This window comes from Triturus cristatus, chromosome 8, assembly GCF_964204655.1.
Source record: "Triturus cristatus chromosome 8, aTriCri1.1, whole genome shotgun sequence".
NCBI classification, from domain to species: Eukaryota; Metazoa; Chordata; class Amphibia; order Caudata; family Salamandridae; genus Triturus; species Triturus cristatus.
Window position 1 is genome coordinate 1,242,102,675 of NC_140591.1, and position 25,826 is coordinate 1,242,128,500.

The 25,826-nt window shown below is 45.3% G+C and overlaps 1 protein-coding gene across 2 annotated transcripts in view; it reads right to left on the reverse strand.

Annotated features, from left to right (window-relative positions):
- The window catches only part of MED14 (mediator complex subunit 14), a 1,045,467-nt gene that overhangs the window by 788,863 nt on the left and 230,778 nt on the right, over positions 1 to 25,826 (reverse strand). For both annotated transcript variants that reach the window (XM_085622933.1, XM_085622932.1), the window contains exon 11: positions 755 to 880. In XM_085622933.1, the coding sequence (XP_085479059.1) occupies positions 755 to 880 (126 nt within the window). The remainder of the gene's footprint in view (positions 1 to 754; positions 881 to 25,826) is intronic.

Sequence of the window (25,826 nt, forward strand, 5' to 3'; positions counted from 1 at the left end):
TCGCGAGCAGCATGCTCAACCAACATAAATGTAACACACTCTAGACAAGAAAACAATGGTGATTTAATGTGTACTGTAGAGCTTTGTCCAAACTGTACTGCCTTTTTCATATGGACTTTCTGCTACCCAAGTAGTTGGGTATTGTGCAATTGTCCTTCATGCAACTGTTGTTACTATTTGAAGAACAATCTGGTTGTTACCAAAATTAAAATTAAAATATATTAAAAAAAAATAATTAGTTGATGTAGTACTTATCGCTTTGCAATTGCAACCAGTTAGAAATCTATTATCTCTCCTCAGAATGAGCTTCTCTCTACTTCCTGAGGCACTTCTTACAATTACGAGATGAAAAAAACAAAAATGAAGAACCTACCAATCCTCTGACTAAGCAAATGCTAGGACGGCATTCACATTAGCAACAATAATATCATACCAAAATCACAGCAAGAAAATCCAAACAAAAGCATTAATAGCAGTGTTAAAGAAACTGAAAGGGTTTGGAAAATGTGGGGATGCAAAGGGCCATTAAACTTGCTTTAATAGCAGACATTTTCAAGCAATTGAGCACATTTCTCCAAGTAGTCAAATATTGGACTCGGAGGCCAAACATATACAAGATTGAGGTCTCAAAGTAAGTAAAACATGTGCAATAAAATGTCTTAAATAATAAATCTTACAGTAAATAAAAAACAAGTATTTTAAACAGCAGATGACCACATTTCTATAGGATCTCTAGGAACTCTATTTAACTTACCGAGTCCATAAAGCATGATTTGGAACATTCCAGAATGCAGATCTACAAAAATATGTAGACATTCCGAGCGACCACATGGCTCCAGGATTGGAATAACTAAAGTCGGAAGAGCAGTCTCAATAAATGCTGAGAAGAAAAAAAAAACGTTCTTTATGGGTAACGGTATATAAAATAAATCAACTCCAAGTATAAGATCACAGAGATGATAGGGATCAAAACTTTGGTAACAAAAACTAAATCGGGTCTCGAGAAATATACTCGCCCACTCACTATAGCGAGTCAAATGTTTTCAGGGCTAGGGATTGCACTGGTTTAGCTCGAGCTGGCAAAGTTCAGGTGTCTGTACATTCAGAAAGTGTATGAGCAATAAAGATGTCTTAAAATCTTATTTTTATCTTGTCCCATTTGCTGTGTGTTTAAAACCAAAGGTCAAATGTCAACCTATGTCTTTTTACAAAGTTCTGCCTATTTTATCCTGGAGATTTGTGTTTACTTTTCTTTCTCTGACTGCAAAGTTAGAGGATGTTGGAAAGTTTGACAATCGTGCTGGACATGCAACATTCAAATAGCTAGTAAATGAACTGTACAAATATTTAAAATTATATTTCAGTCGTTAGGAAAGCCCTTTCTCTGTAATTCTGAAATGAGATGGAAACGATTATTATAATAGGATCAAAACATTTCATAATACTTTACTTGGCGATGGTAAATTATGAATATTTGCTGAAATCCTACTTCCACACATTCTCATTTGACAACTAAAACGTTTTTAGGTCTCGCCTGAGCCAGCGCATGCGATGCCCTGGAGAGAAATTTAGTAAGTGGGCTTTTAAAAGTCCGACCACACGCTTTTGCTGACCTCAAGCTTGCGGTTACGCGCGCACAGCCGTCATCTGGCTTTCCTCGTGGCACCCTTCCGTCATGCTCTTTTTTATCTCCCCTCCCGCTTTTCACTTTCAAGGCGCACAGCCACCATCTGGCTTTCCTCCCGGCACCCTTCAGTCATGCTCTTTTTTAACACCCCCCCCCCCCCCCCCCCCGCTTTGCACTTTCACAGCCGCGCGGCTCTCTCACTGTCTGTGTGCTCCGAGCGCTTGACAGGATATGCTTTAGTTTCTCAAGAAGTCTTTCGTCTTCAGCCCTGAACAGTAAACGGAAGCCCTGCTTTCCGTCATTACTGCCTGCTGTCAGTGATCGTGCCGACTTTTTCTCTCAGTTTGCAGTTGACTGTCCGTTTGGCATCCAAAAAAGAAACCTAATTTGTCGTATTTCTGCCGACGTTGTTAATAAGCCGTGAGTGAGAGCTCGTCAGCCAGCTTGCCGGAGGGTGGTGCTACAAGACCTGAACGCTTTTGTTGTTCTTAAGAGCAACTGTAGTGATGATATACTGTTATTTCCCCTTTCTACTTCCGTTGTCTGTTAAGTCATTTATCAAACCTTGGTGATGGCATGACTGCACCCTGTTTTCATGTTCGATGGGAGGGAGGGTGTCTCCTTTAGTCACCTGTCATATCTGTCCCCTTCGCAGTGTAACTTATTTCCTTTTACTGAGGAGCTGACACCTAGCCTCCGAGGCTACCTGCCTAGGATTATAGGCCCAAACCTGTATCCGAGTGAGCCCACAAGGTGCCTGGGCATGGCGTAAAGGTAAAGGAACCAGCAAAGCAGTAAAACTAACAGTATACAACTAGGCCCTTCACTGTGTTGTCCTGGAGCAGGAACCATGACTAGTGCAATAAGAGCCACACTGCTGGCATCGTGCATTACTCAGGTCTTTATTATAAGACTCTCCAACCTACAGAGAGTGCCCATAAATAATGTCTCTCAGTGTAGGAAATGATAGAGGGCGATATTTCTGGATAGGCTCTGGTTGTCTGGATGGCGCAGGTCGCACATCTGAATCACAAGCATACATGAAACCCTGCACTCTAATAATGTACATCTGGCTGTGGAAACCCTCACTCCAACCTAAATTGAGTTACTACATAAACCTAATAGCTTCATAATTCCTACTTAGAAATGGGCCCATTCCCTGGAGCAGGGCCCCACCATAAATGGGTTTCCAGCGCTAAGTGATAGGGTGAGGTGTCTTTCCACCTACTGCCTTTTAGAAGACCAATGGCTGTTGGTTCCACTGGGCTCTATCTCATCCCTAGCGCAGCCCTGCATTGCAGGCTTGGCATAGAGCAAGGCATTTAGCCACCCATTCATCAAGACCAGCCTAATGGTGACCTTAGGGCCATGAGCATCCATTTAATCAGTAGTTTACGGGTCATTCATGAAATACTCAACAGGACTTTCTCTGCTACACTGGCACTGTTTCTTCTACCACTGCCTTCCTCACGTCTTCCCTATGACCACTCCTGGTGGACTTCTCATTCACTAGATTCTGAACATAAATACTTAATAGAATTCCTGTTAAAAGACATTTGCAGCCACACCTCTAGAGGTGATACTCTAATTGGGCATTAGAGCAAGCTCGAATTGGGAACAAGAGCAAGCTGATGTACAGCTCGGTCTCAGCCCAGGCACACTGCCCACAGCATCGTTTAGTCTTCAAAACTAGAACATGCTACAGTGGTGAAGATAGAGTTAGCTGAAACTCGTATTTCTTTGAAAATAGTCCCAATGTTTTTTTAATTTTTTTAATATGTTTATTGAATTTTAAAGGAACAAGAAAAATAATACAAAACAATGAAAAAGAGACATTGACATGGTCCAAATGGTGATAATCATATGCAGCGGTTCATGATCATACATCATAGATACATACTATGAAAAAAGAAAAAAATGAGAAAGCAGCCAGGGATTCAGACACAAGATCGGTCCCGCCAACCGAACGAACCATAGCCCCTCATCTGACATGTTCCTACCCAGGAGGGAAGGTGCGTGAGAGATTGAGTGTTCAGCGTCAAAAATAAGTTTAACATTGCGCGGTAGGGTCCTGGTTATTGCGGTCTGCCCCAGTCAGAGAAGCGGTGTTTTCATGATCAGAGGTGGTCAGAGTGGATTTCCTGGTCATGTATAGGGACCAGAAGTTTTTGGGTCTGTTGCGGGGTGGTAATAACTCGCTGTAGTTTTCAGTTTGAGTGCAGCAGTACAGCATATCCCTAGACCACTGTGCCAAGGTAGGTGTCGGGCCTCGGAGCCAGCAGAGAGCCACGCATCTCTTCGCTAGAAGAAATGCCATGCCCACAAGACGTCTGTGTTTCTTGGGAAGTGGTTGGGAATGGCCCAGTAGGGCAAGAACCGGGTCAGGGGATATTGTCATGTACGTAATGCGGTTAATTTCCATGAATACATCACCCCAGAAGCGGGCAACCCCCGGGCAGGCCCAGGTCACGTGAAGGAAATCAGCTATAGGCTCTCCGCATCTTTCGCACTGGGATCCCTCGCGTAGTCCATAGCGGTGTAACCGTTCCGGCATATGGTAAACCCTGTTAAGGAATTTAAAGTGAACTAATCTATGGCGTCCGTTGAGCGAGATTCGTTTGGTACTCAAGCAGCAGTAGAGACACTTATCATCTGTCAGTTCTATCTGTAAGTCCCGCTGCCATGCCAGACGTGGTTTTGTGTATGCACCGTCTCTGACAGATAATGTGGAGCGATAAATTCTAGATACTAATTTAGCAGGTGACTGTGCTTTAATAACAGCGGTCAGAGTCGGGATCTCTGGGGGTTCCGTCATATCCTCTCCAAGTAAATACCTGAGAGCGTGTCTAACGCTAAATAGTCCCAATGTTTGTAACTGTGTGCAAAGCTTCACACAGAGTTTCTTTATAAGGAAACATGTTCGGTTTTGGTCAAGTACATGACACACATTGATATCCGGGCTAACATTCGATCACCATATCTTTCGTACTCTAAATAAACATCAGCCAGCTCTTCTCATCGGATTCTTATCACCGGCTTCTGGTGAAAGGTATCCTTGTGATCTCACTCGCTCAATGGAACAAAATGTTTAATTTCTCCTTATTTATATTAAGCAGTGGCAGGTGCCTGCTAATAATTAATTAATGTTTTGCAACTCTTTAAAAGCACTTCTAGTTCTGTACTCTCTGCTTACCTGTCCAAGCGTCACCTTCCCAGGCCACGCCTCTGACAGCTAATTTGATAAGGGTTCCCCCAGACATGATGACGCAGCCGTTCACACTTGAACTTATTCCACACATCTTTGCAATAGCATCCGCATGCACAAGATGCCTGTGTTTCTGTCGGCCACAAAGAATTTAAGAGCAACAGAAGAAGGCAGGACAACGTTTCTGATGTTTTTGTTACACATTGGTCCTACCTTCCTCCATTGTGCTGTATAGAGGTCATCTCTTTATTTGGCAAACTGTCATTTTCTTTTCTACCAACCAAACCCGCCCTGCTGCTTTGGAGGGAAGGATAGTGCTTGCATGTATGGTGCCTGTTAAAGTCTGGCTTTGAGCAGCTGTCACATGTTCAATATACTTAGGGGTGCATTCAGCCAGCTCTCTTCAACCAGTCAACTGTTATTGTGTCATTCACATTTCGGTATGCCACTGCAGATTAAAGCATGGCCAATGGGTCGGCCTACTTCAACTATTGGCTAACTTCACAGCGATTAACTGCATTTTGCCCTTCTACAAAGTAAAAAATGGAGAGAAAGCAGAAGGAAAATTACTATAACTTTTCAACATGCTGCACAGCACCCATTCTGCCATACAATATACCTTAAAAACATTAGCAAAGCCAATTGTGGTCATTCTTAGAACTGTATGATGAGGCTGTGATGTAAGAGTTACAGCTAGGACAGGATTCTAATGTAAACCAGTACTGAAATGCAATGCTGGAGGTTGCTGTATTTATTTTTACTCCAATTAAAGGATCCTTCTTAATTCAAAATCTGGAGCAATTTACTACAAATTGGCGACGAGTGATCTTGTGCAGAGGACAAGTGAACAACCTCCACCTCTGGAACACCACTAATTTCAAAATTGGTGCTATTGGAGAATTTTCCTGCTGTTTTCTTCATCAACTGTAAGTTATTCATTGAAGAAATGTATGGAGATATGTGAAGCTACCTAAAATACTTTTTTAAATGCAGAAAAGAACAATATCTTCAATATAATTAAAAAAAAAAAAAAAAAGCTGGAAGTTAATGGAAGTTATTTTTTCAAGATAATCTTTTCAAGCAGTTAATCTTCGAAACTTATACTAGTGTACATCAATTGTGAATGAAAGATTACTGACAAAGAAATTTTAAAGTCAAACCTGCTGGCTAGAGAAAGCTAATTAACCCGAGTTCATACGGAGACTTCGTGCAATTTAAACCAGTGCCAAACAATTTTTCACTTCCAGACAAGCATCTTTTAACTCTGAACTATTGAAAGCATAATCTATTCTCATATTTGTACGATATGGAAAGGAAGGAAATGAGTTGATATATATATATTTTTTTTTTAAGAGTAAACAATATAGACTTTGAAGCATGCGCGTGGATGAGTTTAGATAAAAACACACTCCATAGTTACTAAGCACCTGCTACGAATGTAGAACAGTGAAGTGAAGCACGTGTTTAACGTGAAACACGCGAGGACTTTTGCCATAGTGCCGTTTACCATCAACGCGCATAATTATCTCTCAAATAATAGCGTATACAGATCTGAAACAACACGTGTACGCATAGAAGTATAACAACGCGGGTGTTGCTCAATTAAATAATACGCATGTGTTTGTTCTTACTTCGATAAATGGCCATTTGCAGTCAATGCGCATTGAGCTAAAACAACAACGCGTGTGCGCATTTCATGTTTAAATAGAAAACTGCAGTAACGCGCGTGTTTGTTTTGTTGGAATAACCGGGAGATGACGCGCATATCAATTAATTGAATAAAATACTTCTCAAAGCAGAATAAAACGATGATTGACAATCAATATATATTTTTCAAGGGTTAGACATCATCGAGTAAATGAGGTAATAATACCTGGAAAATGTCTCTGAAAGGCTTATGAATTCGTGGCCACTGCAGGTGTGTAGAAAGTGAAGGAGGACTGATCCAATAAAACAAAGAATTGAAAGTAAGGAAGGACTGATTTGGTAAAACAAAGTCATCAAAGAAACAAGAGCAGGACTATTCCAATAAAACAAACAGTGGAGGAGATAGAAGACTGTTTGGTTTCTTATGAAAAGAACATAGAAAGACAAGCATTTGCAATGCAATAGGTCTCGCACTTACGCAAGTTTGAGCTCTTGGCATTGTATATGAAAATGCCTTTAATTTATTTTTTGGTATTTAAAACATAAATAAAAGCATTGCCATTTACAATGCTAAAAGCTTAAACTCTCGCAAATGCGATACATATTGCTTTGCAAATGTTTGTTTTAGAAAGCTGCGTTGTAATTGGCTAAAAACATAATGCTGCCTTTAGGCTATTCTATCAGTTCAGTCTGTTTTAAATGTATTCACACCTTGTGCTTCAAGAAAGAAAGATGTGCCAAGCAGTGTGGCGTGGTGTGAAATGTTGCAATTGTTTCTTAAATGTACTTCTGTTAGAGACTGAGGCAGCACACTTAAAAGTTGGGATATAAGGATGTAGGGTATAACAAAGCTGCATGTTCCTTTGTCGTGACCCGTGGCTTAATGTGTGAGCAGTAACTGAGCAAGTGTACAACTGTTGACTGTTATCAGTTCCTCCCTGCCCCAAGAAGTCTGGCGTGGTGTCAAAAGTTCCAATTGTTTAGACTGTGGCAGCATAATAAAAGACATGTGGCCTGGCACTTAACATTGCTATCTCCTTGAGAAGTTGCTGTTCTGTCCCATAGAAGCAGTGAAAAGAGAATTCCATTTAGGTAGAAGGAAAACGGAAGGTTTATAAGGATGTGCATTTTCGTATGTTACCCTATGAAAAAAATTGTGTAGATTTCTGTTATCAGAATTAAGTGTTTATAATTTGGAATAAATGAAAGCATTTTTTGTAGATGTTTTCCTATAGAATAAATGAAAGCATTTTTTGTAGATGTTTTCCTATATGTTAGACGAGGCAGGGTAGCCATGTGTTAGGTGTGGCCAGAGTCACACTGATTTATGGTGCGGCTCCCATTCACCAAACTTTAAAGTGTTTAATCCACTATAGAAATATTGTACAAAGAAAATTGTATATTTCTTAGTATATTTGTATAACGTTTATGTTGTACAGTGGCATGCAGGTTTCTAACAACGCGCCTTTATTAAAACTTCTTTTTTTGTAATTTAAATTTTGACAGTTGTTCCCTCTTACTTCTATGTATCACACCATATCCGTTTCTTCTGGTACCCTGCGTGTGGGAGCAGTGAAATATTAAGCGCTGTAAGCCAAAGCAGAATTTTAAATGTGACCTTATTAACCTCGCAGGCTCCTTAAGTATATGCAGCACGGACTCTGCTGAGGGGAAACGGCAATCAAGGAGGATGGTTCTGTCTGGCTTCTGCCCTAGTGGCGCCTCTGGTCTGTTTCCTGCTGACACTTGTTAATTTAGCATTTCTAATGTAATTGCAAAGAAGCCCGCTGTCTGCATGCTTGAACCACAGTTACTATTTCCCATATCTCTAGTGTCAAGTAGGCAATATTTACTTCATTTTAATGTACTTGCTTTCGGCCTTGATTCCTTTATATGTGTAACTGTAGTATACTTCGATCACACTACAAAAGGATGCAACAAGGCTACTGTAAAGAAAGTTTATATTTGCCTGTGGAACATTCCTGTGGTATGGTGAGCCAGTGAGAAAGTCAATGAGTGAGTGAGAGTGAGTCAGTGAGAGTGAGTCAATGAGTGAGAGAGTGAGTCAGTGAGAGTGAGTCAATTAGTGAGAGTGAGTCAGTGAGATTGAGTCAATTAGTGAGAGTGACTCAGTGAGAGTGAATCAATTAGTGAGTCATTGAGAGTGAGTCAATTAGTAAGTGAGTCTGTGAGAGTGAGTCAATTAGTGAGAGTGAGTCAGTGAGAGTGAGTCATAAGAGAGTGACTCAGTGACAGTGAGTCAATTAGTGAGTCAATTAGTGAGTCATTGACAGTGTGTCAATTAGTGAGTGAGACTAAGTCAATGAGTGAGTCAGTGAGAGTGACTCAGTGACAGTGAGTCAATTAGTGAGTCATTGAGAGTGAGTCAATTAGTGAGTGAGTCCGTGAGAGTGAGTCAATTAGTGAGTCAGTGAGAGTGAGTCAGTGAGAGTGAGTCAGTGAGAGTGAGTCAGTGAGAGTGAGTCAGTGAGAGTGAGTCAGTGAGAGTGAGTCAGTGAGAGTGAGTCAGTGAGAGTGAGCCAGTGAGAGTGAGCCAGTGAGAGTGAGCCAGTGAGAGTGAGCCAGTGAGAGTGAGCCAGTGAGAGTGAGCCAGTGAGAGTGAGCCAGTGAGAGTGAGCCAGTGAGAGTGAGCCAGTGAGAGTGAGCCAGTGAGTGAGTGAGAGTGAGTCTGTGAGAGTGAGTCTGTGAGAGTGTGGAAATTAGTGAGAGAGTGAGTCAATTAGTGAGAGAGTGACTCAGTGAGTGAGTCAATTAGTGAGTGAGTCAGTGAGAGTGAGTCAATTAGTGTTAGTGAGTCACTGAGAGAGTCATGAGTGAGACAGTGTGAGTGAGTCAATTAGTGAGAGAGGGACTCAGTGAGTGAGTCAATCAGCGAGTGAGTCAGTGAGAGTGAGTCAATTAGTGAGAGTGAGTCAGTGAGAGTGAGTTATGAGAGAGAGAGTGAGTCAATTAGTGAGAGAGTGACTCAGTGAGAGTGAGTAAATTAGTGAGCCAGTGAGAGTGAGTCAATTAGTGAGAGAGAGAGTGAGTCAGTGAGAGTGAGTCAATTAGTGGGTGAGTCAATTAGTGAGAGTGAGTCAATTAGTGAGTCAGTGAGAGTGAGTCAATTAGTGAGTGTGTCAGTGAGAGTGAGTCAATTAGTGAGTCCGTGAGAGTAAGTCAGTGAGAGTGAGCCAGTGAGAGTGAGTCAATTAGTGAGAGAGTGAGTCAATTAGTGAGAGAGTGAGTCAGTGAGTGAGTCAATTAGTGAGTCCGTGAGAGTAAGTCAGTGAGAGTGAGCCAGTGAGAGTGAGTCAATTAGTGAGAGAGTGAGTCAGTGAGAGTGAGTCAATTAGTGAGTCATTGAGAATGAGTCAATTAGTGAGTGAGTCAGTGAGAGCGAGTTAATTAGTGAGATTGAGTCAGTGAGAGTGAGTCATGAGAGAGAGAGTGAGTCAGTGAGAGTGAGTCAATTAGTGAGAGAGTGACTCAGTGAGAGTGAGTCAATCTCATTATGTTTTGAGCCGGCGATGCTGACAGCGGAGTGCCCCGCCTCCGGCTAGTCAGGTGTCCGAAAGTCCCCACGCCCAACTCCGGTAATGGCGACTCGTGAGCGGCGTTAGCGGTCTCTCTCTTCGCTTCTCCTCGTTTCTTTGATCCAAAGTGCTGACATCGTCCGGGGGCCTCCGGAGTGCTGTTGCAACCTGGGAGAGCGAGGCTGATGCAGGCGTTCCTTGGGTAAAACCGGAGCTCAGAGCTGTCGAGTGCATGAGGCAGGGGAGACCTGTATGCTGAAATTAACGGCAGTGAGGGCGGCGCTCGAGATAGGAGACACGAGACAGGAGTCAGGAGCCTCGAGCCAGGAGTTGTTTGCACCGTTTTAGAGCCACACCAGCTTAGATATCAAGACGGAAGGAGTGTGAGTGAATAATGACCTGCCTTTGTTAAATGCGTTTGAGCACTTCACTTGGACTGCACTATACTGGCATTGGCGTTATATTATAACTACAAATACTATCTGTAATTATAGGATTTAGCCTTTGCCCTTTTTTGCCAATATTTGCCTGTATTCGCTATCAGAACGCTTTTAAAACGCCTTACAACGCCCTTTCTTTGCTAAGGCTTAGCAAGATCTGACTTCAAGATATTTCTGCTTGGCAAAAAATATGGGCAAACCTCTAAAAAACAGCGGGGCAGTTAAAAACGACAACACAGCCCGTCAAAAAAAAATTCAAACTCGCTTAGCCCAAGTGAAGGAAGCAAGGCAAACTGCCAGCCTGCCCCAAAAGGGCGACGAGCCGGCACGTACTCCATCCCAAGACAGCACTTTCGAGAGCTCTGAAGAGGAGCTCACTCCGGAGACATTGTTAAGAAATAAGGAACCCCAGGAGCTTCATAGGGCAGACGAACTTCAGCAGTCCAGTGAGCTCGGTAGCGCAGGTACTGTCGCAGATGTTCCCAATGATAAAAACAGCCTTTCTAAGCAATTTCCGCTATTTTTCAAAAAAGCAACCTTGCCATCACCAGTCTCCAACCCTAGTCCACCAATAAGGACCACAACCAAAGGCAGTTCAACGGACTGGGGCCAGACAACGGAACCATTAGGCATCCTACCCGCAAGACAGGAGCTATCTCCAGAGTATCGCTTAATAGCAGGGGGGGACTTGGCTCCCGCTCAAGCTCAAAAAAGAGAACAAAAGCCGAATCGTGCACAAGAAAAAGATCAAAACCTAAACCAGGTTAATAACATACATACGGGCCGCGAGACGCCGACTCCAACAGCTGTTGAAAAATCAAATGGAGGCTTACCAACAGCAATTGCCCCACACTCCGACTCCTTTGGACCAGAAAATCCATTCGTAGCTCCTGTCCCCGCGTTAGTATCAGTACCAATACCGGTCTCAGCTCAAGGGGAGACCTCATCTCCGATTCCATCCCCCAAAGCCACCGAGTCCACAGCTGCTCAGCTTAATTCAATCTTAAGCTTTGAGAAATGTGAGTACAGCGATGCAAGACAATTAGACATCAAAGACCTTCTTTTTTTTTTTGTTGAAAAAAAAGTTTTATTGTGCAGAGAAAAGGTTACAAGCACGGGCCTACAACCGCCAGGGCCGGCCGCTAGTAGTTAAAGTGGTCAAACAGATCAAAAAACAATGACTGGCCCACAGGGGCTCCGCTATATTACAGTAGATCAGACTGCACATAAGGGAAGTCAGGATACACACTTTTAATATAAATAACAACAAAAATAAAGAAAAACAAAAAGCAAGGCGAAACGACTTGAAATGGGCGTCGAACCACAGCCGGGGGAGTCCAAACCCGACCACCCGAGGGCGGTCAATAAAAGGAGGCCTGAGAGGGAGGGGGGGGGGGGGCCACGGGAGAACCAAATCTGTACTCCGAAGTACGAGATAGGCAATGAACCCTCAAGGATCAGGGGGACGAGGCAACCCCAGACGTATCCACCAGGGGGGAGGACAGATGGACCCGCGATACACGTTCCACTGCCCCCAAATTCTACCCCATGCCCCCGGTTTACCACGAGCCACATACACAGTTTTCTCCCTGAACATGCACCAGTCCATGTTCTCCTTCCATACGGACACGGTGGGAGGCCGTTGGGAACCCCAAAGCTGCGATCATGTTCCCCAAGGCCGCCCACCGAGTCTGAGCCGCATTATAGTCATTGGGCTCCCATACATTCAGAACACAGCGACGCACCTCCGGCAGCAGAGCGACCCCGGTGACTCGTCTCATAACATCATGCACCTGGCGCCAATATGCCGCCACCTCGCGGCATTCCCATAGAATGTGGAGAAAGGTGGCACTGAGCCCGCAGCCACGCTTACAGAGTCCGTCGTCAGAGAACCCCATCGAGACCAAGCGGGGGCCCGTCACAAACACGATGGAGAATCTTAAGCTGGACCAGACGGAGACGGGCCGGGATGGCCACCTCCTTAGGGGATGACAGTGCAGTCTGCCAGTCCTCGTCGTCCAACTCCACCCCATCTCCCGTCCATGCCTCCCGAAGACGCACCAAGAGGTCAGCCCGATTATTTATCAGTTTTTTGTAAATCAAGGAGATAGTACTGTCGGGGACGTGACCATCGAGTATGCGGTCCTCGAGAGGCGAAGAAGCAGGGACCGTGGTCCCCTCCCCAAAGACCGAGAGCAGGGCGTGCCGAACCTGTACATAACGGAAGAACTCTCTTTCACTAAGCTCGTGCTCGCTCTGGAGCGCCGCGAAGGATTTGACCGCACCTTTAACCCATAGGTCCCCCACTCTGCTGATGCCGATCGTGTCCCAGTGCTCGAAGCCTTTCGTTGTCCAGAGGCTTCCCAAGCGTTCTGAGGCGAATAAAGGAGTGGCACACGTTAAACGCTCACTCCAGCCCATCGCTACGTTCGCCGCCTTCCACACACGTACCGCAATCCTAGTAGGGCCCGTAAGGGTCCTACCAGCGGATCGAGAGTAAAGCGCTCTGTTATAGTTACTGCCGGGAAGCAGGAATTTATCCATCTCATATGCCGGGTTCAAACCAGGAGCGTACGTAGCATGGTTAATGGCACACAGCTGGGAGGCCCAATAGTACCGTCTAATATCAGGAAGCGCGATGCCCCCGTCATACCAGGGGAGAGTCAGCTTTGCCAAAGCGATACGCGCTCGCCCGTCCCAAACCAGTCTCCTCTGCAAACTCTCCACTTCCCTAAAGTAGGCCGCCGGAATGACATCGAAGGAGTTCTGGAGTGCATAAAGAAATCTGGGAAGGGACATCATTTTAAACAGCGCCGCGCGACCAAGTGGAGACAAGGGCAACTTACACCACCGAGCCGTATCCGCCCTCAAACGCCGGAGTGGAGACAGGAGATTCTGCTCATAGCGGACCGCCGGATCCAACGAAACGTACACCCCCAGGTATTTAAAGCCAGACTGAGATATTTGGAGCGGAAGCCGAGGCGGCAAGAGAGGAAGGCCACCAGAGATAGGATACACACAAGATTTGGACCAATTAATTATCAGACCCGAATTTTTCCCGAAGGAAGTAAGGACATCAAAGAGAACATTGAGCGACTTCCGCGGCGAGGTGAGATACAAGAGAATATCATCCGCGTACAATGAGACCCGATCCTCGAAGCCCGGGGCCCACCGGAGCCCCCTAATCGAGGGCTCCCAACGGAGCCAGGCAGCGAGCGGTTCCAAGGCGAGCGCAAAGAGCAGCGGGGACAACGGGCACCCCTGCCTAGTTCCACTCCCGAGAGCGAAAGGCCGAGAAACCCGCCCATTGACAACAACCTGGGCCATTGGTCCAGCATAAAGAAGCTTCCCCCAGCTAAGAAATCCCTCCCCAAAGCCAAACTTCGCCAAGACGGCCCAAAGGAATGGCCACTCAATGGTGTCAAAGGCCATCGTGGCATCTAAGGAAACCAATACGGCCGGTTCAGAGAAGTACTCCGCCCTAGCGAGGACGCCGTGCAGACGCCGTAAGTTGAGGGCGGTATTACGATGAGGGATGAAGCCGCATTGATCCGGATGTATCAAGTCACATATAACGCTCAGCAAGCGATTAGCGAGGACCTTAGCAAGGATTTTGGGTTCGGCATTTAGTAGGGAAATAGGCCTATATGAGGCACAGCGGTCACGTGGCTTACCATCCTTGGGAATCACCACTATAGTAGCCAGACGCTGGTCGTCGGGAAGGGAACCCCTCTCGAGCGACTCCTGAAACATATGACGGAGGAAAGGCGCGATTTTATCCGGGCGTAATTTATACAGTTCAATCGGCAGGCCGTTGGGGCCCATAGCCTTACCCGAGCGAAGGGAGCGAATCGCAGTAGCAATCTCGTCGACAGACAAAGGGGCATCCATCAGCTCGCGGTCCTCGACGGATAAGCCGGGCAGGGCAATATCCCGCAGCAGAAGACGAGAGTCGTCCTCATCTCTATCAGACAGCGGGGAGTACACAGCCCGGAGGTGGTAAGCAAAACACTCCACAATCTCACCAGGTTCAGTCACACACACTCCATCCGAAGCCCGAAGCTCCGGGACCACATGATTCACTCTCTCCTTCTTGTCCAACCAGGCAATCAGCTTACCCGCCTTGTCTCTGGCATCATACAACCTACCCTGCTGCTCCCTATACATAGTCTTGGCAGCGTCAGTAACAAGAGACTTATATTCAAACTGCTTCAGGCTGAGGGCATGCAGCCCATCCGGAGTGACACCCGCCTCCAAGGCTGCCTCCAGCCCCGATATTTCAGTCTCCAGCGTCACCACCGCCTCTCTCTTAACCCTCTTAGCCTCCACTATCTGGGACAGGGCATGCCCGCGGAGCACTGCTTTAAAAGCTTCCCACAGGGACACGGAGGACAACACCGACCCCTCATTCTCAAGAAAATATTGATCAATCGACTTAATCAGGCTATCACGGATCTTGGGGTCTCGCAGGTACCAAGGGTTAATAGGAGCGATCCGCCCAGCGGACCGCGTCCCAGTGTCAAAAAGCAACCACAGTGGGGAATGATCAGAGATACCCCGGGCCAGGTGTTTAACCTCTCGAATCCGGGCAGCCTGGGCCGCGGGCATAAGAAAATAATCCAATCTGGAGAGACTCCCATGGGCCCCAGAGTGAAATGTGTACTGACACTGTGTCGGATGCATTAACCTCCAACAATCCACCAGACCAAAGGTCTCCAGGAGTCCGCCGAGCCACGCCTGGGCAGCAGGGAGGGCCCTGGGCGGGTGGCGATCCAGGTCACCCGAGACAACCGAATTAAAGTCCCCACCCATAATCAAAAGACTGTCAGGGAGCCCAAGCAGCACACGACCCAAGTCTGAGAAGGTGGAGTTCTGAAGGCCCGGGGGAACATAGACCGAGATCAAGGAAAGGGACTGCCCCTCCCACCTCCCAGTCAGAGCCACATAGCGCCCTCTATCGTCTGGGACTACCCTGGTGATCTCTAACGGAAGTGAAGATCGCAGGAGAATGCCTACCCCTCTAGAACCAGTGGTGAAACCAGAATGGGCCACGAGTCGGTATCCCCCCCTGTTCATGGCATGACAAACATTACCAACCAGATGCGTCTCCTGTAAGAACACCACATCAGGAGTCAGACGACGCAAATATTGCAGCACAACACCCCGTTTGATACGGTCCCCCAATCCGTTGACGTTCCAAGACATCAATCTCAACCCGTCCCCCCCCATCCCCTCCAGTAGATCAAAGGTCCCCTAGCAAATAGCGCAACACCCGAAACTGAACCATAGCCATTACCTCGCCTTGAAAACAAAAAACACAAATCCAAACAACCCCACCCACCCGCCAACCCCCCCCCGAATCCAACACCCCCCACCCTGCACCCCTGCGGTCCAAAAAACCACCCCAACTTGCAGTGTGCCTGTCGCCCTACAAACCCCATTCTACGAAAAGACCCCGGAGGAGGAAAGGGACCCGTCCCCGCCTGCCCCCCACACAGATCATAATGAAACAAAATGCACAAAAGAAGTAGAACCCAGCCGAACAATACAAAATGGCAAAGTCAAGGACCAAAAGTCACTCCGAAGGAGACCCGCCACCCTCGGCACCGGCAGTGGGCCCAGTCCGGTCACCCCGGTCCGGCAGCGAATCCAGCCAGTCACTCACAGTCGCAGGAGAGTCAAAAAAGGTAGTCCGACCTTCATATTCCACTCGGAGCCTAGCAGGAAAAAGCATAGAGTACTTGAGACCGAGGTCCCGGAGACGACGCTTCACCCCCTGGAAGCCCATCCGCTGTTTCTGGACAAGTTGGGTGAAGTCCGGGAAAAAATTAATGGACGAGTTCTCATATCGGACCGGGCCATGGACCCGTGAGGCCTGCAGGATCGCATCTCGGTCTCTGTAATGAAAAAGTTTCGTAACAATAGGCCTCGGGAGGGCTCCCGGTCGCGGCCGACCACCTGGAACTCGATGGGCCCGCTCCACGGCGAAGAACTTACTCAGGCCAGCGGGGGCAAGCCGTTCGAGGATGAGCTCCTCAACCATGAGATCAACCGGGCGGTTGTCGGAGGTCTCCGGAACGCCGATGACGCGGATGTTATTGCGTCGAGCCCGTCCCTCGAAGTCCTCCAGCCGCCGGGCCATCAGATCGTTGGCCGACTTGAGATCGCCGAGAGTAGTCTGCAGGTCCGACACGTCCGTACCAAGGGAGGACGTCCGCACATCCAGCGATTGAACCCTCTCGTTGGTCTTAGAGAGATCCGCCCGGATTAGCGTAACATCAATGGCCACCGTATCGATTTTACGGGCCAAGGCCTCGTACTGCGTAGCGATGGTCTCCCTGATGCCATTAATGGCGCCCATGATGTCCTGCAGGGACAGATCCGGAGAAACGGACGGGCCACCACTGGCATCATCCGGGGGGACACTGGCCGTCCCGGGGGATCCTTTACCCTGGGTGTAGCGGTCCATGTTGTTCGTCTGGACCGGTCCCCCACGTAGGGATGTCTTGGTCTTACGCCTCTCGGGGTCTCCCCTGCCCCCCATGAGAACCACGTTCGCCGAAGGGGACCACCGAGGAAGCGTCGAGGGGGCGCAGGCCAAGCAGACGCGGGCCGCACCAGAGGCCGTAATGTGGCGGAGCGAAGGGACCACCGTCAATGGGCACACTGGTAGCAGGCGAAGACACAGGCATCAAGCGAAGGCAAAGTGAAACCCCAGTCGCACCACGCAATTCCACTGTCCAGCCCCTCAGAGATCCAAAAGTGAAACCGAAAGTGATGGGACGGCCACTGGCACAGCCCCACTGCCGTTGTTGTTCAACTACGCCCCGGCTCCACAGATCACCTTCGCATCGGGCATAGCCATCGGTTGGGCCTCAAAAGTTCAAACCACCATAACTCAGGATTGCCAGGTCCGATTTGGTTTCCGAAAGGAGTTTAGTGTTCAGCCAACATTCGTCTTCCAGATTCCATCAACCAAGTCAGGATAAAGTCAGGATAAATTCCGAGGAGCAGCGAGGGTCCGGGGAGCCCTGTGCTCACGCGACCATCTTGGATGCGCGCTAGGCTCCTCCCCCATCAAAGACCTTCTTAATCTGATTCTAGAGGAAATTCGCGAAATGAAGAGGGCCCAGAAAATTGAGACCGCCTCATTGCACCAACGATTGGGGAAAATCGAAGAGGCGATGCAGGGCTTCCCCATCAGACTCCAGGAAGCAGAAGCCAGAGTCTCTCTTCTTGAGGATCAGATTACCTCGGTGTCCAAAGAGATGAAAGCAGTTACGATCAAAGAGAGACATCTCGAAAACAAGCTTGAGGAGCTTGAAAATCACTCACGAAGGTCAAACTTGCGGATAGTTGGAGTTCCAGAGGGAATTGAACAGTCTCAGCCTATGCAATGGGTGGAATCTTTTATTAAACAATCTGTTCTCCCGGAATTTGAAGGAGACCTCTCTATAGCAAGGGCTCACCGAGTACCAGCACAACCTTTTCCGAACTCTCCAATTCCACGAACAATTCTGGTGAACTTTATGGACTTCCGAGTAAAAGAGAGAATCTTAACAAGAGCAATTCAGCAGAGGCAGTTTTCCTTAAATGCTACAACCAAGTGTCGAATTGTTTCTGACATGAGTGCCTCTGCTGCTCGTAAAAGAAAAGAATTTGTTAAGCTCTTACAGCTCTTTAAAACATATGGTGCCCAAGCCTCTATCGCACAACAGTCCAAACTAAAAGTCCTTGTCAAGGGCAAGTTCTTTTTGTTTTCAGATCTGGACGAGGCCCAGGCTTTACTAAAGGAAATCTCAAGGGGAGTTTAAATTTATTTGAAAAAAAACCCCGTTATGATCCATAATTTATAGGCAGGGTTGGGACGGGCGTGGGGATGTAGGTCACTAAGGGTGTAGGGTCAAGACACCCCAGGGCTTTTGTAGGGTGGGAGAAATGTGGTTAGCGGGGTCCGTAGGGATCATCCACATTGTAGGGTGGGGTTTTTTTTTTCCTTTGGGGTGGGTGGGATAGTGGGCGTTCTGTATTCATTTTTGGCAAAGAGGGAAGAAACAGAGCAAGAGGTTTTTTTGAGTAAGGCTACAATTAGGATTTCTATAGCCAGACAAGGTAGAGATTTGGTCATAATTAGACGCATAGATGGTTAGGGAGTCCAACAAATGCAAGATTCTATCGGCCAATGATAACGGTATATTGAATTAAAAAAAAATACGGCGCCTTAATCAGATGGCTAGCTTCACTACAACCCCAAATTCTGTTTCTTCAAGAAACCCATTTAAAATCCAACTCCCCCAAATTGTTTATACCCAGAACCTTCTCGAAAGTTTTTTTTGCATCCTCAGGTTTTGCAGCTAGGGGTGTCGCAATCTATCTTTCTAATAAATTTCCCTGGGAGGTTATAGAAGTTCAGAGAGATTCGAAGGGGAGCTGGATTTGGGTCGCAGTAAAGCTGTTTGGGAAGAGGCTCAATCTGGTTAACTACTATGGCCCTATAGTCGATGATGAGGGACCACTGATTCAAGTCTACAATTTATTATCTGGTGCTCCGGGACAGATAATACTCGGAGGAGATTTTAATTTTATACTGGATCCAAGTAAAGACACGACAAACAAACAGAGGGGTCAATTGAAACCAAACACTAAAAAAGCCTTGGAGACTATTATTGAGAGCTTCCAATTGGTTGATAGCTGGAGGGATAGGAATCCAGAGAAAGAATTTTTTACTTTCTATTCTCATCGCTTCCATACGGCATCTAGAATAGACTTTTTCCCTTAGTTCCAGGTCTCTTCAGATCTTTGAAATAGGCATAGGTTGCAATCCTTTCTCTGACCATGCCTATATCAATTTGGAAATTAAAATCCATGAAGCAAATAGGGAGAGACCCAGGTGGCAGCTGGATCGCCTTCTTTTGCAGAATGAGGAATGGGTAAGAGGTTTCAGGATTTGGATTGGGGAATACTTCCGGATAAACGAAAACACTGCTTCTCCCTTCTCTGTTTGGGGCAGATTTAAATCGACAGCCCGGGGTATGATAATTGCATATACAACCGCCCAATCTAAAGATCGAAGGAATAAGATAGCTCAATTACAGCTAGATATGGAGCAGGAGTACGCCCTTCAACTACAGTCTCTTCCCAACGAATATCTCCAAGCTAAAACAGCATTGAAAGATTTTTTTACCCTCAAAGAGGTTTGTAACTCCCAACTCTTCCAACAGAGGGTTTACGAGGAGAGTCAGTTGATCGGCAGACTCCTGGCAAACTCCACAAGAAAAAAACAGGAATCAGCCTCAATAACAAAAATATCAGATCCCTCTACTGGTCTGGAAATAGTCGATAGCTCTAGAATTGCCCAACTTTTTCAGGATCACTATACCCGACTTTATTCCACTGAGTACAAAATACAGAATAATTCAATCGAAGAATATTTTTCAACTCTAGTTCTCCCTCAGATATCCCCAGAACGGGCTCTCAAGCTAGAAAGTCAAGTGGAGGGAGGCGAAATCTTGCCAGCCATTAAATCAACCCCAGGATCAAAAGCTTGTTGGCAAGATGGCTTTCCGATCGAGTTCTTCAAAGTGTTTGCAGAGGAGCTACTTGTTCCCCTGAGAAACCGGTTTAATTTTATAAAAGGAGGAGGCCAGGTCCCGTGCGAATTCAAAGAATCGATCATAATTTCATTCGTTAAAAAAGATAAAAATCCTGATGACATGAATTCATACCGGCCTATAAGTCTTTTAAATTCTGATTATAAACTTTTTATGAAGGTCTGGGCTGATCGCTTACTACCAGCTGCTCAGGAGGTCATCCATAGAGATCAAACGGGCTTTATTGCGGGTAGATCAATGGCTGCCAATACCCAATTCTTAATACAGGCATTAGAGTATATCAATATAAACCATATCCCCGCTAGTATCATAATGGTCGACGCGGAAAAGGCTTTCGACCTTGTAAATTGGAAGACTTTATTTTTTACTCTAGGTCAATTTGGGTTCCCCTCTAAGGTGGTAGGAATGCTAAACAATATCTATCAGGATGCTACAGCCAAACTCGTAATAAATGCTACCTGTGCAGGAATGATACGAATTAAGCGGGGGAACGAGACAAGGCTGCCCACTTTCCCCTCTACTTTTTACCTTCTTTATAGAACCCCTGGTTTTAAGTATCCGTAATAATGCTGCTATTCATCCCCCTATCCCAGATATGTCTAAACTTAAGTTGTTTGCCGATGATATTTTATATTTGGCCCCTAATAGGTCTAACTTCGAGGAGGTCTTGGGTGAATTCTCTCAATTTGAAAAGATAGGTGGCTACAGAATCAATGCAAATAAAACTGAAGTTCTTGCCTTGAACACGGATATCGATCCCTTCCCTAATTCCTTAAAATCACAGGCAGCCAGGACCAACCCCATAAGATATCTCGGGATCTATGTCTCCTCACAGTCTTCCCAACTTTATGATTTAAATTATTTAAGAATGAAGACAAAAGTAATGAAATTACTGGATCAATGGTCACTTCTTCCATTATCGATAGTAGGGCGTGTATCTTTGATTAAAATGTCGATACTTCCCCTTTTGATCTTTTTATTCACAAACGTCCCTATTAAAATTAACCAGGTATTTTTTAGGGAAATAGATATGCTTTTTAGGCAATTCATATGGGAGAAGAAAGCCCCCCCCCCCCCCCCGAGTTAAATTGAATATCCTTCAACTACCAATAGATCAGGGGGGACTTGCACTCCCACACATTAAATCTTACTATGAAGCCGCCCTCCTTGACCTTGTATCAAGACTGTTAGGATCAAGTTCCTCCAGAGATACTTTTTTTATCGATAGAATGTTGTCAGAAATCGGTTCATCCACTCCAGTGTTTTTAAAGACTGCCAAACTTCCAAAGAAAAGTCGATATAAAATTTTAAAGGACTTCCTTTTTAGACTACAGGCAATTTTTAGGGGCATGAATTTGACGGGTTTTCTATATCTTAAATTAAAAGAATGCGCCGGCCTCTGTCTCCAGTTACAAGCTAGTCATAATATTTTATGGGAAAAATACGGCTTAAACCAATTGAGACATTTTATAATACAGAATAGACAAATTTCCTGGCAGGAAATATTGGCCAGGGTAGGGGTTCGTCGGAAACCAGCCTATTTGAATATCTCCGCTTAGTCTCCTGGTTTAGAAGCTATGGAGGTATAAATGAATCTCCCAACCAGCTGTCAACTGCACTTTATGGAGCTAAACTTCGAGGGATTGGTAACTGGTACAAGCTCATCCATAAACAACTGCATCCTCCTATAATCCAGAAACATCTGGAAAAAATACTCCGGGAAACTGACTGCAGCTTGTCCGAAAGGGAGTGGGTCAGCCACTCTGGTGGCAGAGCACTTCGTGCTGCAAACTACAAGAGGATGGCCTTTCTCTCTAGGTGGCTAGCCTATTTGACACCCTCTACTTTAAGCAAAAGGTTTCCAGATGTAGAAGACAGGTGTTTTCGATGCGCCAAACCTGGGGAAGGCGGATGGCACCATACCTTTTTTGTATGCCCCGGGCTGAGGTCTTTTTGGGAAGCAATCTTTTCCGACATCGAGCGCGCAATCGGGAACACTATTCCGATTGCAGCTGAGACTGCTCTATTTGGTTGTTGCAAGGGAGATTTACAATTGTCTAATCCAGAAAGATTTTTTATTTTTATTGCCTGTGCGGTTGCTCGCTCTTTAATTTTGCAAAATTGGAGATCAAATGCAGCCCGCTCCCACTTGAAATGGATTAATAAAATGAAAAGGGTTAAAAAATTTGAGGAGGCTTATGCTAAGAGGGTTGGAGCTGTAAAAAAATATGAGCGAAATTGGAAGTTTTTTGAAAAACTGGAGAAGACTTAACCCCTTTTTTTTTTTTTTTTCTCTTCTCTTCTTTCTCTCCCTCTTAAGAATGCACTTGCACTTTGTTCGGCAATTGTTTTTAAAACATTGGATGTGGTGTATCGCTTTTTATTCGGATTATCATGAGTATCATGATGTTGAATTCTTTTGACTAGAATTTTTTTTTAGTCTACCTTGTCTTGCACTTGCACTTTAAATGGCTTAAAGTACTGTATTTTTGCTATTTTGCATTTGGTATACTGCACTTTTTTCTGAAGTGATCTACTATTTAGATGGCTTTCCTTCAGGAACGTATTCAGCACTTTATAGAAATTTCTAAATGTATGCTTATATATTGTTAGTGTTATTATTAGTGTTATTATTAATGCTCATCACTTGCACTTTAGTGGTGTTTTACATATATGTACTCTTGCTGCTATACACTAAGCACATCGTATTTCTTGTTAGTGTTTTTTTCTCATTGTACTTTACACTTCCAAGCCATACTATTTAAGTAACGAACGCTAATTGTACTCTGTAATGTCTTGTGTTATCTACCTCTTGCTCTGCTCAATAAAAAAAAAAAAAAACAGAGTGAGTCAATTTGTGAGCCAGTGAGAGTGAGTCAATTAGTGAGAGAGTGAGAGTGAGTCAGTGAGAGTGAGTCAATTAGTGAGTCTGTGAGAGTGAGTCAATTAGTGAGAGTGAGTCAGTGAGAGTGAGTCATGAGAGTGAGTCAGTGAGAGTGAGTCAATTAGTGAGTCATTGAGAGTGAGTCAATTAGTCAGTGAGAGTGAGTCAGTGAGAGTGAGTCAATTAGTGAGTCAGTGAGAGTGAGCCAGTGAGAGTGAGCCAGTGAGAGTGAGTCAATCAGTGATAGTGAGTCAGTGAGAGTGAGTCAATTAGTGATAGTGAGTCAGTGAGAGTGAGTCATGAGAGAGAGAGTGAGTCAGTGTGAGTGAGTCAACCTATGGCATAAGTGGTCTTTTTTTGAAGTCAATGCTTATGGCACGGAGCAAGGGAAAAGAGTAACTAAAGTAACCATTAATCGACACTTAATGTGAATAGATTATATAAATTAATTTTTAATCACAATATATGCAGTATACGTTACACTGCATGTCTTCCAGTCGGAGCTGCTTATGTCAAAGTGCAGGTTACAGAGCAGAGCCAGGAATGTGTACTCACTTTACTAGAACACTGGAAAATTAAAATTAAAAAAAACGTGCAGTGTTAGCATTGACATCACCAACTTTCTTTTGGATCCATCAATCCAGGGCATTTTTTTCCCCCTTTAATCAACGGAATGGTGAGTGGGGAGCAGCAGAAGGGGGTGGGGAGAACAACAAAGGACTGTGAAGGCAGAGGGTTTATACAAGTGGGTGTGTGCAGTAAATAACAAAAGCACACTGCCTCATGTGCTCATGGAAATCTGGAAGAACAGCATAGTAAAGATTTTTTTTTTTTAAACTAACCGCAACGTGGGTGGTTAAATAAAGAAATCTATTGATCACAAGAGTATGGAATCCGAAGCTTCTGAGCGGAATTTCCGGGCTTCTGCCTTGTTGGTGATCAACCGTTTCTACATAGAGTGCCACGGGGCCAGCACATATTGCTTTGTGACCATAGACATTTGGGGTGCCTGCCATGCGTGTGGCGATTCTTTAATGCCCGCTTAGTGCTGGTGATTGAAGGATGCAAGTGTACCTGGCCGAGGAACGGCTTAGGAACTGGAACATTTAGACTCTGCACACACAAACAAACAAGAATTAGGATACTTGCAGTGGGATCACAGTTTTTGTACAGCCCCATGCTGATGTAAAGCAAGAAACCCCCCCCCAACCAGATTTTCCGTGATAGGACTGGTAACCTAACAAATGTTTGGGTAAAAAAGGTAGTTTGCGTTGATCTATAAATCGCCATAGCAGAAGGGGTGGTAAGTTTTAAGTACTTGTTTGCTAGTAGTGCCTGTTAGTCTACTTTTGAATATAGGCAAAAAACATGACGTACAGATAGTCAAACCAGGTGAGAGTGACACAGTTTCCCAAACATGTGAAGACTTTCAACCCTGCAGTGTCAGTGCATCATGCCTTTAGAGACTCCTTGGCAGAATCTGGTACGAGCACATACTAATTCAGTGACTGTATAACAGGATCTCACATTAATGGTGACAAACCCATGAGTATGCCCTTGGACTGGCATGTGCGTGCCTGGGAACTGAGCGCTGTGAAAGCTTGTGTAGAAATGGACATGCAACTTCTGCATATTTTTATATTGATTAATGTCCAGCGAGGCCGCATGGTGAGTACTTGTACTGACACACACAGCTTAATGCGAAGTACGACTAAATCTTGTTTTGAGAAGATTACCGTGGACACATTCATATGAGGCACATGGGATCATGACTGACAGGCATACACTTTTTACTGACGTTCAGGCTTCGTGGTGGCACTTCAGCATCTTGAGTTGCCTTCAGCCCAGCGACATGGGGTGATAGGACCTTGTATAGCACACACAGGCCAAATGACCGTATGCCTTGAGATCAGCACTATCCTTTTTGGCTGCATATAAACTGTCTTTGATCTGCACGCAAGCCTTGTGGTTTTCTTTTGTGAAATTTGTGTGGAACTTTTTATCACATTTCAGCTGCATGTCCCTGTTTGATCATGCATGTGATTGAGAGCCCATGACTATGTGCTTTAAACAAGGAAGTCGCACAAAAACAACTCTTTGTTCCACAGGCCATACGATCTTCTGTGTTCTTAGATAATGTTGCTACCGAAATGCGGAAGTTTTTTTATCTGACTTGTATTTCATCATTATTAAGTACTCATTGAGGCAGACAATAATTTAAAGCTACATCATTACTGAACAGAGCCCCAGAGTGAGACGCTCTTAACGTATCAGCTGGCACATAGTCTTTTCACTGTATGCTCTTTCAGCAGCATAAACCGAAAGTCCGTGGGGCACTGACAGAGCTGAAGTGGGTGACTGGTGGCCTGCTGGTTCTGTTGAAGCAGTAAAAAAAAAAGACATTAATCAAGCAGGATGGCTCTGTCTCCCTTCACGCCCAGGGAGGAGGGAGATGCGAGCAGAGCATCAAAGGGCTGGGTGAGAAGGGAGGGGGGAATGCAAGGGTCAAAGTGGCGAAAGTGAAAGTAATCGAGCAGAGCATCAAAGGGCTGGGTGAGAAGGGAGGGGGGAATGCAATGAGTAGAGGAGCAGCTGTGCACGTGCATGTGATCGTGCACTCAAGGTTTAGGCCAGCCAAAAAACTGTGGGTAGCACTTTGAAAATCCCACATATAAAATGTCTCTTCGAGCCTTTGGCTCGCGAGACCTAAAAAATGGACTAAACAATCAATAAGGCAAAAAATACATATTTATGATTTGATTAATTGTTTTAATTATGTTAATTAATTGTTTTAATTAATTATTTTAATTAATTGTTTAATTAATTATTTTAATTAATTGTTTTACCAAATACCAAATTCAGAAATGTCTGAGGAT